Genomic DNA, 17,082 nt, shown 5'->3' on the forward strand with positions numbered 1-17,082 from the left:
TAAAATCCAAAGCCTCAGCTGGGTGTTGTGAGATCCATATGACCTGGCTTGCTGTCTCCATCTCCTCCTTGGCTTCCACTCCCCTCCTTCCTGACTGCCCTCAGCCTCTCTGCTTTCTCTTGCTGTCCCTCAGACACACTAAGCGCTCTCTGGCCTCCAGCCCCTTGCACTTAGTTTTCCCTCTGCCTACAACACTCTTCCCCCAGGCATCTGCATGGCTGTTTTCCACTAACGTCATAGAGGTTTCTGCTTAAAGTCACCTCTTGGAGAGGCTTGTACTAATTACAGGTGACAGGTCATCCTGGTTTGTCTGGGACTGACGGGTTTCAGTGCTAAAACCGCTATAGTCCTGGGCCAACCAGGATGGTTAGTCACTCTGATACCAGTCCTGTTCATTCCCCATACATTTTGTCTACTTTATATTTTACTTTGTAGCACTGATGCCTTATCACGTATCTATTCGTTTTTATTTTCTATCGCCAACTAGAACATCAGCTCCAGGAGGGCAAATACTTCCTGTTCAACTATTGAATCCTCAGCACTGAACAAAGGGCCTGGAATATAGTAGGTGCCCAGTACATATTTGACTAATGAATCAATAAATGATAAATGTTGGTACATATATAAAGTAGAAAATCACACAACCAAAAACTATATAAAACCTACATAAACCAAAACAGGAATATATATGTGATACAATATCAAGCAGAAAACCAAGTTTCAAAATAGTAGGTGTTGTAGGGGTACAAATTTTGTAAAAGAAAAACAAAAGACATGTATGCACGTACACATTTGTGAGTACAGCTGCCAAAAAAAGACTGGAGGGCCATGACCCAAGGTAACAGCGGGTTCTTAGGTTATTTTAACTTTTTTTTTTTTTTGAGATGGAGTCTCGCTCTGTTGCCCAGGCTGGAGTGCAGTGGCGCAATCTCTGCTCACTGCAACCTCCGCCTCCTGGGTTCAAGCAATTCTCCTGTCTCAGCCTCCCGAATAGCTGGGATTACAGGCATGTGTCACGATGCCCAGCTAATTTTTGTATTTTTAGTCGAGACGAGGTTCCACCATGTTGGCTAGGCTGGTCTCGAACTCCTGACCTCAGGTAATCCGCCCACCTCGGCCTCCCAAAGTGTTAGGATTGCAGGCGTGGGCCACTGCGCCCGGCCGGTTATTTTAACTTTTATCTTTGTACTATTGTGTAAAGCTTCTCAAGATATTGCTGTTAATATTCAAGTACTAAGCTCCTGGTGGGAACCTGGCATGGCCATGGCCCATCACACCCTCCCCCATCACCTTGACTGTGACCCCCATGCCTAAGCAGCCCTCAGTTCCTAAGGCTTTCTTCTCTCTTGCACCACGGTGTTCTAATTTTCTGGCCAGAAGCTGGACATCAATATATTCTCCTAACTCTTCAGACTCCGTGAGCTCCCACTCAAGCCCCTCCATGAGTCCTCAAGCCTGTCCCTTTCCTAACTTGCCACAGCCCAGACTTGCCTCCCTCTGTCCCATTGTTACACGGACCTGCTTACAGCTCCCTGGCCCTGCCAAATGGGGTGTGGGGGTGGGACAGTGTCACACAGTTCTCTCTCCTTGGAACATTCCCCAACAAACCTGGTCTTTCCAGCTCACCTTTTCATCTGTTCTCATTGCCTTTCCTGGAAGCCAGATGACCCGCTGATCCCATGCACCCTTTCCTGCTGCTGTCCCTGTCTTCACTGTAACTTGTTCATTTACACGCCTGCCCAGTTCAAGTGCCAACTTGATCTTATTTTGTTCCCACAACCCCACTGGTTAGGAACTATCATCATCCCTGTTTTAAGGAGGAGAAAACTGAGGCAAGGAGAGGGAAGTGACATGATCAAGACAGTTAATAATATGACACAACCCGGATTTGAACCCAGGCCATCTGACTGCAGAGCCCACCGCCTGGAATTTCAGGAAGACAATAGAAAGCTAGAAAAGGAAAAAATGAAGTTAGTGGGAAGGAAGTGAGGATGTAAGTTGGTTAGTTAAGGAGGAAGAAAATTAGGCAGCTGAGAAAGCAGATAGTTGGGGGGGAAGGAAGGAAAGGAAGGAGGGAGAAGGGAAAGAAGTTGGGAAGGAAGAAAGGAAAGAAAGAAAGTAAACAGGTACTAGGAAAGATGTTAGCTAGGTAACTAGTCAATCTGGAGACCAATAGGCCAGCAGGCAGGTATCCTGCTCATAGGTGAGCCTCTCACCTGAAAACTCCAGGTTCCAGCTCAGGTCCTGGGGAGCAGCCCCATGCACGGCTCTGCCCTGTTCTCTCTCTTCATGGTCCTTCTGATTGGAGGCACAATCCTGACTTGTCGAGCAACCTTCCCAGTCAGGAATGACCTGTCACCCACTCGCTCCTGGCTCCCAAACCGGCTCAAGTTCAACCTCCCAGCCCTGCCTGCTGGAAGCTGGCTTCAGGGCCTTTCAGTTACTAATTAACCACTGGACCTGAATTACCAAGCTGGCTGCACCCACTGGCTCCTGGATGGGCCCTGCCTGGGGGACTCTCTGAATTTTTAAAAGTACAACTTGTGGCCGGGCGCGGTGGCTCACGCTTGTAATCCCAGCACTTTGGGAGGCCGAGGCGGGCGGATCACGAGGTCAGGAGATCGAGACCATGGTAAAATCCCGTCTCTACTAAAAATACAAAAAATTAACCAGGCGTGGTGGCGGGCGCCTGTAGTCCCAGCTACTCGGAGAGGCTGAGGCAGGAGAATGGCGTGAACCTGGAAGGCAGAGCTTGCAGTAAGCCAAGATTGCGCCAGTGCACTCCAGCCTGGGCGACAGAGCGAGATTCCATCTCAAAAAAAAAAAAACAAAAAAACAAAAAAAAATACAACTTGTTATGTGACCATGGGCAACTGACTTCAGCTCCCTGAGCCTCATGTGAATTGGTGATGGATGGTGTGTCCTGCTGGAGGGACAGTTTCTGAAGTCCCTTTCAACACTGGAACTGCCGCACTCTCTCAAGGTCCAGCTTAAATGCTGACTCCTACACAGCCTTCCCTGATTCCCTCTGCTGAATCATCTTCCCTTTCGCTTGGAACCTAGTGAATCAGCAACTGAAAGGTTGGTCTCACACAACACTCTCCTCCACCCCTTCCCTAACGGGGGCCACCAGCCTCTATGTTCAGTCATTTCATGGAAACTTCCAGGGCTGGGCAGCTCATTTCCCCCTGAGCCAGCCTCTGGCAATTTCTTGTGTTAAGCCAAAGACTGCCACCCAGAGCCTACCCGACCTAGCACTGCCCTGGCACCATTCTGGGAGAATCACAGCTGAGTTGAAACCTATGCCCCACTCTGCCCTTCAGAGATTTGAGGCTCAGGAACCAGAGATTAGCTCACCCTGGAGAACAGGGAAGGCTTTCTCAGGGGTTGACCCAAAGCTTCCCAGGCCCTGGGTTCTTTTTTTTTTTTTTTTATTTGAGACAGAGTCTCACTCTGTCACCCAGGCTGGAGTGCAGTGGCGTGATCTCAGCTCACTGCAAGCTCCGCCTCCCAGGTTCACGCCATTCTCCTGCCTCAACCTCCCGAGTAGCTGGGACTACAGGCGCCCGCCACCACGCCCGGCTAATTTTTGTATTTTTAGTAGAGATGGGGTTTCACTGCATTAGCCAGGACGGTATCGATCTCCTGACCTTGTGATCTGCCCGCCTCGGCCTCCCAAAGTGCTGGGATTACAGGCGTGAGCCACTGTGCCCAGCCTGATATTATTATTTTAAAAATTAGAGGTTTCATTGAATTTTCTGCCCTTGATCATTTATCAAATGTTAAGGATCAGGCCCTTTTACACACTGATCTCTGGGAGTTCCCACTGTTTACACTTTCAATGCAGACAGATACCCATTTATCCTTATCCTTTGTTTCTTACCTTAAAAACTATAAGGACCCCTAACTAACAACAAAGAGAACACTTTAGTCTCTTCAGTAATGCCACTACTGATAATCATTTTGTGTTCTCTGGATGTTTTATCATGAAAATAGAAACAGACTCTGGGTGCACATCAGTTGTTCAAGTTTATTTATGTTGTTTTGATACACTGACAAATCACACCACATTTTGTTTGTAACTTTTTCTCCCTCAAGAGTCACCTTAGCTTAAGCCAGAAGATTCTCTTAAAGAACACATACATACATGTGCACACACAAGAGGCAAGTACAAAAATGTAACCCCACCAAAGTGCATGTGAATGAAAGTGCAAAAAAGGCTTCATTTGCAAACTCTGAGATCATTCTCTCTGCTTCAGAAAATAAACAGAAAGGTCCTAACTGCCCTAGGCCTGGGCTGATCAGGGGCTGGGCGAGGCTGCCAGGGGCCAAAATATAAGTGGCACCTGTTGCTAGGAGGGCAGAGGACACCAGGAATCTCTGCCAACTCCCTCCCCGCTCTGCGCTCCCAGGTCAAGGTGCAATAATATCATTTGGGGACAGAGTGCGGGTAAAGGGGCAGTAGGGCAGACAAGAGGCAGATTTCTTTCTACTTTTTTATGATTTGGCTTCTTTCCAAAGAGTTTGACAGTAGTGCAGAAAGTGCTGAGGCCTCAAAGTTCAGAGGCCTGGGAGCCCTTTTCTCCAAGGCCCTTGGTCCATCTTGCCTTCATCACAGGCAAGCATTAGGTGCTTGGCAGATCCAATGGCAAAGGCTCTCCCAGCCCCTCTCCTTAGAAGCTGTGAGGTCCCACAGCACCAGCCGTGAGTACTTGCTGCCTTCTCACCGCGCAAAGTCAGTGAACATCTCTCATCTTTTAGAGTAACAGACTGAGGATAAGGAGCTGATGAGTTCTGCCACCACCCAGACGACCAAGATAAAAGCAAGGCTTAGACTTGTTCTTTACTCTTGGCCAAGGGAGTACCAATGTCACCCTTGTAAACCCAACCTTCGCTGTGTGGCAGGGCTTGCCTAGCTTCCTTCCAGAAAGGCTGTGCTCAAAGCTGCCTCTAAGCAGTTGAAAGGGAAGGGACACCTGAAGCCCTGTGGGAGCTCAACTGTGGGAGCTGAATGGCTTCCTCAAAAAGCTGTCCAGCCCATGGGAGAGAGAGGCCCCCACTGGGTTGTGGTAGGAAATCAACAGAGCTCTGGGTTTCCCACTTCTAAGGGAAAAATAAAGCTTCAAATTTTAATGATAATAGCCCTTGGCATTTTCCCAAAACTGAGCCTCACATCTGCACCCTGTCAAACACTTCTGAGAGTGCCACACACACACACACACGTGCACACACACACATATCACATGATTGAGAGAAGGGGTCTGGGGGAAGGCACCGGCCCCACACTCTGCAGGCCCACATCAGCACCTGGGCACGGGAGGTTGGCAGTGGCTCCTCACCTCCATGTGGGGCTGGCTCCTGCCAGTGGCTCTCCCACTTCCCACCCGGGCTGGGAGGCAGGTTTGGCAGTGACTCAGTGGAAGCTGAGTTCCTATGTGGACAGAGAAATGGAAGTCCCAGAGCCTCAGCAGGGACCCAGCTGGCAGTGCAAGACAGATGGAGAGTGGCAAGGAGGGCTTCAGGGACCCGGAGAATTCAGATAGAAAAGTTCACCTTCCTAACTCCCAACTTCAAGTCGTCTTTGCAAGACTCTGCAAGGGCTAGTGATAAACATTTAAGGGACAGGTTGAATGATGTCACGGGGGTGTGTGCTGCACAGAGTGCTACATTCTCATGGCAGAAGGCCTGGCAGGCCTGGAGCCATCACCCCATGGGCAATACCTTGGCTGAGGTCCAAGGCTACAGAGAGGACACTATTCCTAACTTCAGGCACCACTATGCCTGCTGGAGCTGCCCCTCTGGCCAAAGACCCGAGATTGTCTAACAAATCCTTATGCTGATCTCTTAACCTAGGCTACTGGCAGGCTAGGCTTACTCCTTCCCACACTCCACACATGAAGGGTGTATGGAAAACAGCAGTGGAACCTCAACCTCTGCCATCTATAAAACAGGCTCTAGCCACCTGCTCATTCTGCTGGAACTTGGACTTGGCGTGGGATACTAAAATGCCAACTGGTCCAGAACTGGGCAAGTTCAGGAAGGCATCTTGGCTCAGAATCTCTCAATTCTGGGCAAAAGAGAGAAAGGCAGCTAGAGACTTCCAAGGGATCTTATGAAAACATGTTTCCGAGGTTCACATATCTCAGGTGGAAGAGCCAGTGGGGTCTGGCTGGGGGCACTGCCCAGGAAACGAAGCAGCAGAATGAGGGCAGCAAAACCAGCAGACAGAAAGGGAGGAGATGCCTCCAGGAGTAAATATGTTTCTGGCAGGGTCACTTCTTGGCAGGAGGAAAGGAGCCAAGGAGAGAAAAGTACACAGAGATACCAAAAAAGGGAAAGGGGCCTCAGATTGAAGGACTGCTGCTCTACTAGTCTCTCCTCAACTAATAAGGAAAAGACACTTTGGTAATAAAATAAAAGTCCACTGGGGCTGTGGTGCTGCCACAGTCCAACTGACTCCATGAGTAATGCCCCTGCCAGTCACGCCCTCACTGACATGCCTGGTGGCAAATGAGCTCTAGGACTTGGGGCTGGGTGCCTACCCTCCCCAGGGCTCCTCAGCTCCCATGCACCCTCTAAGAAGGACCAGCCCTGGTCAGATATAGGTGGAGCATGGGGACGTGTGGGGTATGAGGAACTCAGGTCAGGAAGAAAGCATCAGCTGGAGAGGGAGGCCAAGCAGGTGCCGCAGGAGGGCCCAGCCCTGGGCCAGTCACTTTAAGGTGTCATCGGCGTTTTTGAACATGAGAATGGCGTTATAGATCTTCAAGGCTGGGCCCAGCTTGACGCTCATGATCTTCACAATGTCCGCCTGTGTCAGCAAAAGGAAGGCCTCGCCGTCAATCATCTGAGGGGTTGCGGGAGGGAGGTGGAAAGTGGAGAAGGTGGGAAGGGTCACGGGGCAGGGGTGAAGGAAAGGGAGGGGTGTGCATGGGGAATGGGGGAGGGGAGTAGGAGTAAAGGATATGTGGGAGAAAGGGAAGGAGGAGAGAGGGGGAGAGAAAGGACCAGGAGAAAGGAGAAGGGAGGGAGAAAGGAAAAAAGGAAGACAGCAATGGGGACGGAGAAGGAAAGAAAGACAGCCACTGGTTTCCCCGTGTTCACACACTTGTTCTCTTTCTCTCTTTCTGCTGACTGGTCTGTTCCGCAAAATGTCTTTTGAGTCCTCACAGACAGTGGCTTTGAGAAACCTGCCATTGTTGTCCCCACATGACCTCATTGGTCAACCTTAGTGCTGCTAACAACAAGACAAGCAGACATTGTGTGCATTCCGACATGAGGCAGTACGAAATACATAGTATCACCTAGGAACTAGTCTTGCCAAAAGCAGAGAGGGGCAGGGGGAGACAGAGACAAAGAGAGAGAAACAGAGACAGTGACAGTGAGAAATTTAACCTAAGTCTAACCCAGCCTTTGGATCTAACTTTCAGTTCATGGGAAATACAGGAGATAGAGGAACAAGTAAAGTGACACCACTAGAAAGCAACAAGACAAATCCAAAAAACCACATTCTGAAAGACTTTTAAAAATGTCATTAAAAAAGGAAAAAAAAAGGATGGGGGGGCTCTTCTAGAACAGAAGAAACTTAAGAGACATAAAAACCAAAACTAATTATGTAGGCCTTGTTTGGATTCTGGCTCAAAAACTGCAAAAAGTATCCTGAGAACTGGGGAAATATGAATGCAGACTCGGTATTGGATGATATAAAGGAGTTATTTGCAATTTGGTAGTGGGATAACAATATTGTGGTTATGTAAAGAAAGTCCTCAGTTTTTAGAGATGCAAGTTATGTCCTCAGGGGTGAAATGTCATGATGTCTAAAATTTACTTAATTACTTCATCCAAATATAGGTGAAGCAAATATGACAAATATGAGTAATTGTTAATTCTAGCAGCTAGGTATATGGGTAGAGTCAAGGAGGGAAGTCAGTATTGGAGGACAGGATAGAATGAAGAGAGCTGGGAGGCAGGCTGTGGGGGTCAAGAGACTGAGCCGGGGGATGCTGTTTTTGAGGAGATGCCATCCTTCCTATGCTCACCCCTCAAGCATCATAGCAATGAAAACACTTCTATGTTGTTTCTTACGTGCCAGGCACTACTCCTAAGCACCTGTTGTGTATTAACTCAGTTAATCCTCACAATAACCCTATGAAGAAATACCAGCATTATCTCGATTATACAGATGAGGAAACCAAGGCAGGCAGGCTACAGAATTTGCCCAAGATATACCTAGCTTATAAGTGCTGACCTATGTTCTTAACCACTGTGAGAGCTGGGTAGGGGTATCCTATGGACATGACTCATGCAGCTCAGGGGGCGCCGCCGCCCAAGCCTGGCCCTGCCCCACAGTTCCAAGTGAGCCCTCCTCACACCTAGCTCCACAGACTGCGCTACAGACCCTTCCCCAATAACTGGGTGTGTTCTGCCTTGCAGCTCTGTTCCCTCTACCACCCCTGCCAGGAAGCCCTGCTCACTGTCAGCAAGCTTCTCCGAGCAGTCAGAACTGCCCACTCCTTCCACTCTGTCTAGAGTTCACACAGTTCCACAAACTCCCCTGAATTCTACAGATTTCTTCATTTGCCTTCCAGGAGCACCAGGGGGCTGCTTACCTGACATGTCAGGTGCTCTGTAAATCCAGAAAGAATGAATGAAAGAATCTCTGAGGTGTGGCGACAACAGGACTGTATCTCAGAGAGGCTGGCAACCTTAGAGGTTAAACAGAGGCAGGACAGAGTGGGGGAATGAACCCCATATATCTGTCCCCCCAGCAGCTCTGAGAAAACAGTTAACTGGTCTTTCCCAATTCACTAACCAAGGAGGCTATGAGAACTGGCACTTCTGATGGCTAAAAACCTTCCCCCCAAAAGAAAATGAAAAGTCTAGCAGCCAAACACACCGATGAGATTATCTGCATTAAGCTTCCCTTCTAATGCTCTAAAATGACCCCTCAAGTGAAAAGGGGCTTCCCAGGTCTAAGACCAGGGTCTGGTGAATAAGCACATTTCCCCCTTTCTCAAGGAGTCTGCCATTCTATTCTCTCTCCAGCACCTCCTCGATGGGGAAGCACTGGAGATACTGCTTGCCCGAGACACTGGGAGCTGTGAAGGGGATGCCAAGTGGTCATCCCAGGAGGCAGCTCCCTTGGACCTGAGGAGCTCTCTTTGCTGACCCTCAGCAGATGTGTCTGTGCAGAAACATCCAGATTCAGACACCTCATGCCGGTCTGGCTCTGGAGCTCCCCACCTTTTTTTTTTTTTTTTTTTTTGAGACTGAGTCGCTTTGTCACCTAGGCTGGAGTACAGTGGCATGATCTCCACTCACTGCAACCTTTGCCTCCCGGGTTCAAGCGACTCTTCTGCCTCAGCCTCCTGAGTAGCTAGGACCAGAGGCATGTGCCACCACATCCGGCTAATTTTGTATTTTTCGTATAGACAGGGTTTCACCATGTTGGCCAGGCTGGTCTTGAACTCCTGACATCTGGGATTATGGATGTGAGCCACCATGCCCGGCCTCTGGGGCTCCTTCTTGATGGTCCCATTGAATCACAAAGCCTATCCAGGGAGATCTCGAAGTTCAGGATATGAAGGAAAGGAACCCCTGGCAGAGTTAAGTATGGATTCTTACAGGAGTTCATTTATTTTTATTTATTTATTTTTTTTGTTTGATACAGAGTTTTGCTCTGTGCCCAGGCTGGAGTGCAGTGGCACGATCTCAGCTTGCTGCAACCTCTACCTCCTAAGTTCAAGCGATTCTCATGCCTCAGCCTCCTAAGCAGCTGGACTACAGGCATGCACCACCATGCCTGGCTAATTTCTTTTTATTTTTCATAGAGACTGGGTTTCACCATGTTGGCCAGGCTGCTCGAACTCCTGACCTCAAATAATCCACTCGCCTTGGCCTCCCAAATTGCTGGGATTACAGGAGTGAACCACCGCCCTGGCCAGGATTTCAGTTCTTATCATTCAGAGAACCCACTGGTATATGGTTCCTTGTGCATCGCCTGAGATTTCTCACCCACAGTAACTGCCAAGGCCCAGGTTCCAGGTTCTTCAAAGCAAAGGCCAGAGTCTGTGGTCTGGCAGTCTGAGACTAGGTAAGGGAACAATGGAATGACCTCAGAAAATCTAAGATGTTGTCTGTGTGCTGGTGGGTATGAGGAGTTTTGAGTCATATGATCAGGAGAAGGGTCATGTTCTGACCTTGAAGGTAGAGGAAATCAACAGGAAAATGGATAAAATAAGCCATACAATAATCCACCCTAAGCAACAGCCTGCAGTGCTGTGGAGAGGTCCAGGGAATTTCCTAAAATTGAGGTGATCTGGATAGATCTTGAGAGAGCCACACATGGAATGTTTAACACAGGTCAAGCTAAGATTTAATCAGCACTTTCAAAACCCCACTGGGACTTCTATGCTTTCACAGCAGAAAGGTGTGGTCTACCAGGAGCCCAAGAAAATCGGACATTTGGGAAGCAGGAAGCTGCCAGTATCCATCTGGCTGCACAGTTAGTAGAGCCCATCGGCCCCTCTCTGTCCTCCCCTTCCTCTGGGCTCCCAGGACACCTGCACACGTGTCTTTCACGGCCCTTACCACACTCCACCAGGAGCAACAACTTACAGTTCTGTCTCCCCTACCATGCAGAGAACCTTAAGAGCAGGGATCTGTTCTTACCTGCTTCAGTATCACATCACCTTGTACAAGGCCAGGCACAAAGTAAACATCAATAATTATTTGCTGATGAATTAGACAAATACACAATGGCTACAATAAAGATGACAAAGAGAGGACTGGACAGACTACTTTTAGGGCCACCAGTACAGAACAACCATAAGACCATCTATGCACTTTGCTCTAATTCCTCACTCATGAAGCAACCCTCTACTGGCTGGTCTGTGTCCCAGATGGAGAACATCTTGACTGGTGTCTCTGAATACCCAATCATCAGTTAAGCCAGAGACAGCCCACTCCTGGAGCATTGTCTTACCTGGGGAAACTGATGACATGGGCTAGACACTGGAGATGGTGATCCTCAGACCCCATAAAGGTCCTGCTCCACTCCGAGATTCTATTTAATGCTGGCAGTCTACCAGTACACCTCCCTTTGGCCACTAGTTTTTTATATCACAGACCATGCTGAACCAAGAGACACAGCAGATGTTCCTGGGAGACACAGCCCTTGTCCCAAGAAGAATAGAATGCAAAGCCAAGCACAAGCTGGAGGATGAAACTTGGGTGGCTCTGCAGCTGGCTGAACAACTACTTTCGAAGAGTGTTGACTTATGACCTACGGTCAACCTACAGAAAGGTTTGAAACAGGGTGCCACATGGTTCTGCCTTCTCATAAAACATATTAAGACTTGGACAAAGACACAGAAGGCTTAGTTATCAAATGTGCAAGCTGTATGAGGTTGGAAAGCCTTATTAACATCATAGATGACAGAATCAAGATTTAAAACAAGGCTATGAAACCAACCAGATAACATTTAATAGGGTGGATGCAAAGTTTTATATTAGGTTAATTAAAAAAAATCTCAGTGGTGCAAGTACTCACTGGAAAATTTGGTTCGACCGTAGTTGACATGAAAACCACCTGGGGGCTTTTATGAACCCCAAACTGGTGTGATGTGGCTATAATAAAGCTAGGGCAAACTTAAGTTTTGCTAACAAAAAAATAGGGTTCAAATCTAGGGGAAGAGAAAATAACCCTAATGTCCATTAACAAGAAATTATGGTATACTCATAAAATGGCACACCAGTCAGCAATAAACAAACTACAGATACAGATAACAACATGGAGAAGCCTCAAAAACATGACACTGTGCAGAGACAGACCTAGAAGAGTACATGCTCTATGATTCCATTTATATGAGTTCAAGAACAGGCAAAGCTCATCTATGTGCTAGAAATTAGAAAAGTGGTTGTCTTTTGGGGTGCGGACTGACTAAAAGGGGCTGAGAAAGAACTTTCTGGTATGAGGGAAATGTCTGTATCTTTTTCTTTTCTTTTTTTTTTGGTTAATTTTTTTTGTATGACTTAACACGAGAGGAAATGTCTGTATCTTGAATGAAGTGTTGAGTTCAAGGGCAGACCATGTCATAAAACCTGTGAAGTTGTACTTTTAAGATGTGTGCCTATCTCTCTATAGGCATTTTATCTCAATTAAAACACTTCTAGGGGAGCAGCACCCCAGTGTGTTCTACGTTGGCCAGAGGCCATCGAAAACAGGGAGTTCAGCTCTGGACATGTACATGAAGAGAAGAAGATCACCAACACAGAGGGCAAGGAAAGCACCTGGAAGTGGGAGGAGTTTGGGAGCTCCACTACACACAGCTCAAAGGAGGAAACTGGCTGTGCTGGGCTTGGATACAGACATTCTTCCAGGGCAAGAAGAGCCAACTACTTTCTTTTTATGTTTTTTGAGACGGAGTTTCATTCTGTTTCCCAGGCTGGAGTGCAGTGGTGCAATCTCGGCTCACCGCAACCTCCGCCTTCAAGGTTCAAATGATTCTCCTGCCTCAGCCTCCCAAGTAGCTGGGACTACAGGTGCACACCACCATGCCCAGTTAATTTTGTAATTTTAGTAGAGACAGGGTTTCACCATGTTGGCCAGGCTGGTCTTGAACTCCTGGCCTCAGGTGATCCACCCGCCTTGGCCTCCCAAAGTCCTGAGATTACAGGCATGAGCCATTGTGTCCGGCTGACAAAGTTCTTTGCTTAAGGGCAACTATGCACTAAAAGTCAAAACTGGTGTTTATTGTGTTCCCACCATAGCAGTCACTGTGTATAGGTAAAGTGACTGGATCTACATATTCCTCCATAATATTGCTCTATTATATACTAGTGATACACAGCCATATGCTACATAAAGACATTTCTGTTAATGATTCCACATTTAAAACCATGGTTCAATAAGATTATAGTGGAACATATACAGAAACCTGATTCATGGCCCTTGATATTGGCATTGCAGATCAAGTAGGGGAAATGACTGACATTCAGTAATAATGCTGGGAGATTTGGTTTTCATGTGAAAATATACATATAAATAAAAATACATATAACATCTAGGTTTGTGTAAGTACATTCTATAATGTTTACACAATGACAGAATTGCCTAGTGACATATTTCTAAGAATGTATCCCCATCGTTAAGCAATGCATGACTGTAATTATACTAGACATTCTGGTATGATTCATTCATCATTTCCAATGCTCACAATGGCTCTGCAAGGTAGACCTCATTATACCCACTTTATCACCATTTTACAGACAAGAAGATGCAGGCTCAGAGACAGTAAACAGCTGAAATTGACAGAACTGGGATTTAAACCCAGACTGTCTCCAAAGCTGACATTCTTTTTTTATCTACAACTCACTACTCCTTGGCTCTTGATTTTATGTGTGTCTTAGGATCCTTGCAGTAAATCACAATATCTGTGTCATTCAAAATACACTTTAATTATCAGCTATATTGGATTAAAGGGGGAAAAAAGTACACTTTAATTTACTGACTGTCGCTGGCAAAGCTAAGTTTGGCAAGCAAATGAGTGGCTAGAGAGCAGAGGAGTGAATGGACTCCTGTCTCCAGGATGCCTTTTCCTTCCTGAAGATGATCTGAGCACACAGGGTCCCCAAGCTGGGCCATAGTCCAGACTAGATTCTTCCCAGACACATGGGTCACTCTGACTATTCTTGCCCAGTGGGGCAACACGGGTCCCTCCCTAGCTGAGGTGGCGCTGGGGAGGGCACCTGCTTCCTGCCGTCTTAAGGACAGTGACCCCGGCTCTGTCTCCCACTCTGCACTTGCACCTTACCTCGTCTTTGAAGAGGCGTGCTTGGTCCTCACAACCTGTCAGGGTCTGAACAAAGCCGAAGACCTTGGAAACCAAAGATGACATGTTGACCAGGGGACAGAGCTTAGGCATGTAGGGAGAGCTGGCCTCCACGGCCTAGGTGCTTCTGAGCTGTGCCAATGCTGCTTTTTCTCACCAGCCTAAAAGGATCCTAGGGTTTCTATGCTGGCAGATATGCCAAGTTGGGCCCCTTGCTTCTGAGGCCTGGGAATGAAGCCTGCCTCTCCTGCTGGATTTCTGGCTGAAACAGCAGCACAGCTCCCGCCCCCTCTGCCACGATGGGCCTATCAGGAAGGGTCTCAGTCACCCCCCACTGGGCAGCTAGAAGGGACTGTGCACAGGACAGACGAGCAAGAGGTAGTGCCAGGAGTGGTACCGGGTTCTATCTGACCTAGGCCTTTCCACCAGGGTATAGTGAGAGGGAGGAGGAGAGGAAGAGAAGGATAAAGGGCCCTCGCTCCTCACCTCATCGATGGTCCACTTGGCGACTGTCGAGGCTGAGATGCCCGCTACTCCTGGCAGGAGCTTGCAGTGCTGCTCCCAGCACACTGAGAGTGAGCGGTCAGGGTGGGCCGACAGGGCTGACATGAAGAGGGACTGGTGCACGACATCGGGCGTGAGTGCTGGAAAGCAGAGGCAGAGGCTGGCAGGCCGACGCGGAGGACTAAACTGTTCCCGAAGCCCACGCATACCCACACCACTCAGGAGACTGGCTGGCAGAGTAGACAGGACTCTGGGCCCCTTCTGACAGCCTGTAGAGTCAAGAGGGTGAGCCATATCTCCTGACTCCTCATGTAGTGTTCACTCCTGCTGGTAAAGTGGCTCTCTCAAAGACTCTCAGGTCAGCTATTTGGAATGACCCTCACCCCGTCTCTCTGAGGCTGCACCACCCTGGGCCCTGCAAGGATAGTCTCTTAGAGCTGCTGCAGCATCTCTAAAGACATAATTTTCTAGATGCCATCCATCAAAAGGGTCCTTAACATCCAAACAAGCTCAGCCTTGACGTCAGAAGTCCACTCTGTTTACTCTTCTTCTCATGAGTCCTTTTGGGCCACGATCAACTTTCTCAGAGCCAGAGTGATTCTGCTTCAGGATCACAGTCTCCCTGACTAGGCTGAAGACCACCCCTCTGGCCACTGCCAATGCCTCAAGCTCCAGTTCCTCCCCCTCCTCCACCAGCCCGGTCTGTACTACTGCCTATGCCAGCACTAGAGGGTGATCCCTGACCCACTCCCCAGCTCCATGTTGCCTGTGGCTTTGCTTCCTGGTCTGCCTCTGGGATCACTGGCCCCAACCTCCTACCTCAAGCAGCTGTACTGAGCTGATGACCAATGCTGCTGACCTTGGCCTCCTCCTTGGTGGGGCCCGGCACGTGCCAACTTGGACTTCATCCCCCTCTGGCTGCTTTGACAAACCTGGCCCCACTCACTGCTGTCAGCCTTGGCTAGCCTTGTGCAATGTGGTCACTTTCCCAAGGGGTTTTCCCAGCCTCTGTCCATGGTCCAGGAGCATTGGCTCTTTATTCTCCTGGTGCTAATTCCAGATGCTCATCAATGCAGCACCTCCAAGTGCCCTCTTGTCAAAGACCCTCCCTGTTGGTCACAGATTGTCCTGCCCTCTCTCCCTAAGTGTCAGCCTTTCAGCCTGGCTCTTCCACCCCCATTCACCCACAAAGCCTCTGGGATTCCATCCTCAGCCCTACCAACCACACTTCTGTGCCACTGCCTTCCTGCTGCTCTCTGTTCATCAGCGAAACCCTACTACCTGCCCATATCCCAGACAGCCCCATCTCCCTGCTCAGCCAGCTCCTCTCATGGCCCGTCTGGGGCACACTCAGCATCTCTCATGACAGCTACTACCACTAGCACTTCATCTACCTGGCTACAGGTTTGGCCTCTGGTACACCCAGGTACTCCCTCTCTGAAACCCTGTATCTGGGTTTCATACCCTGGGGTGGGGTTTGGGAGACAACATCAAGTTTGTAGGGAGCTTTTCTCCTTATCTTTCTTCCCCAGAGCACAGGGAAGAGCACAGACCAGGAGCACTTACCAGCAGTTACAGTGTCTTATCTAACTGCAGACCACCCAGCTGCAGGTCAGACGTGGCTCCTCAAACATGGCTCCTCAGTTCCTTCAGTAGCTGACACTCCTAGGCCTAAAGACTAAGCCCAGCCAAGCCCTGTCCTCTCCAGGCAGACCTTCCTATGGAATTGTTCACCAGCAAACCTCAGAGCCTACACTAAGGAGGTCTACCCACCAGCGTGTAAGAAGTTGCCTCTGGAACAAAACCCAGAGTGACCAGTGGCTCTTCTGGGTGACGGGCCAGCTAGAAGAGCAGGGGTGCCCTGCAGAAGTGAGACCTGGGCAACGGCCCCTGCTCTATCCTTGAAGTGCCTCAAGGCTCTGGGTGAATCCTTCTTTGCCAGCTCCGTGACACAGTCTCAGCCTCTGGAAAGATGTAGCTTCCCAAGAATTCTACAGCCTAATTCTGGGATGAACACAGTAGGCAAGTGCCCTCTGGTGGTCAGAACTTGGTCCTGCAGTGGACCTGACCATGGGTACCACAGATGGGTACAAGAGGTGCCCACTGCAGTTTGATCCTTAGGAGTCCTTACTCTGAGGGTCTAGGTGCTGGCCAAGACCCTCATCACTCAGGCCTGAGGCTGAAGAAATTGCTTGTTTCCACAAAGAGGAAACAGTATGAGATGACAGCAAGAGGAAGTGAGGCAAGAGACTCAGACTAATAATACTGGCAGGGAGCTGTGCTAAGCATCTCACATGGAACATCTCAGTTAAGCCTCTTACCACATCATACAGTGGGTACGATTATTATCAGCATTTTACAGATGAGGAAGGTGAGGCTCAGAGAGGCAGTGTCACCCACCCAAGATCTCTCAGCCTGTAAAAGGTAGTCTGACTTCAGGGCTATGCTTTTTTATCACTGTTACTTACTGCCCAGGTTACAGAGACTGTTCTTGAAGAACTGGGACAGCTTGGGTCTTGCCAAAGGTGCATTAAACCAGGTGATTTCTCAAGGTCTCTTTTAGCCTTAAAACAACATGCATTCCATTCAACTGAGGCATCCCTGCTGTGTATCAGGCCCTGTACTAGTGGCTGAAGATGTAAGATGAATTCACCACCTAGGGGAGGGCTCAGCCACTATGCCCCTCCCCCGAAGTATGTTATGGGCTGAAATGTGTCCCCACAAAATTCATATGCTGAAGCCCTAA

General features: G+C 48.7%; 1 protein-coding gene across 7 annotated transcripts in view; it reads right to left on the minus strand.

The window, feature by feature from the left end:
• Positions 1-4,010: 4,010 nt before the first annotated feature.
• Positions 4,011-17,082, minus strand: part of L3MBTL1 (L3MBTL histone methyl-lysine binding protein 1) — a 43,636-nt gene continuing 30,564 nt past the window's right edge. For 4 of the 7 annotated variants that reach the window (XM_032142256.2, XM_032142259.2, XM_032142255.2 and 1 more), the window contains 4 exons: positions 14,319-14,476; positions 13,815-13,877; positions 8,610-8,705; positions 4,011-6,811 (listed from right to left, as the gene is read on the minus strand). In XM_032142256.2, coding sequence (XP_031998147.1) covers positions 6,713-6,811; positions 8,610-8,705; positions 13,815-13,877; positions 14,319-14,476 — 416 coding nt within the window. In that variant the 3' untranslated portion in view covers positions 4,011-6,712. Of the gene's footprint in view, positions 6,848-8,609; positions 8,706-13,814; positions 13,878-14,318; positions 14,477-17,082 lie in introns of all 7 variants that reach the window. The other 3 variants (XM_032142258.2, XM_032142257.2, XM_032754007.1) reach the window with 3 other exon arrangements.

The sequence above is a fragment of the Hylobates moloch genome, unplaced genomic scaffold (assembly GCF_009828535.3).
Source record: "Hylobates moloch isolate HMO894 unplaced genomic scaffold, HMol_V3 SCAFFOLD_21, whole genome shotgun sequence".
NCBI lineage: Eukaryota > Metazoa > Chordata > Mammalia > Primates > Hylobatidae > Hylobates > Hylobates moloch.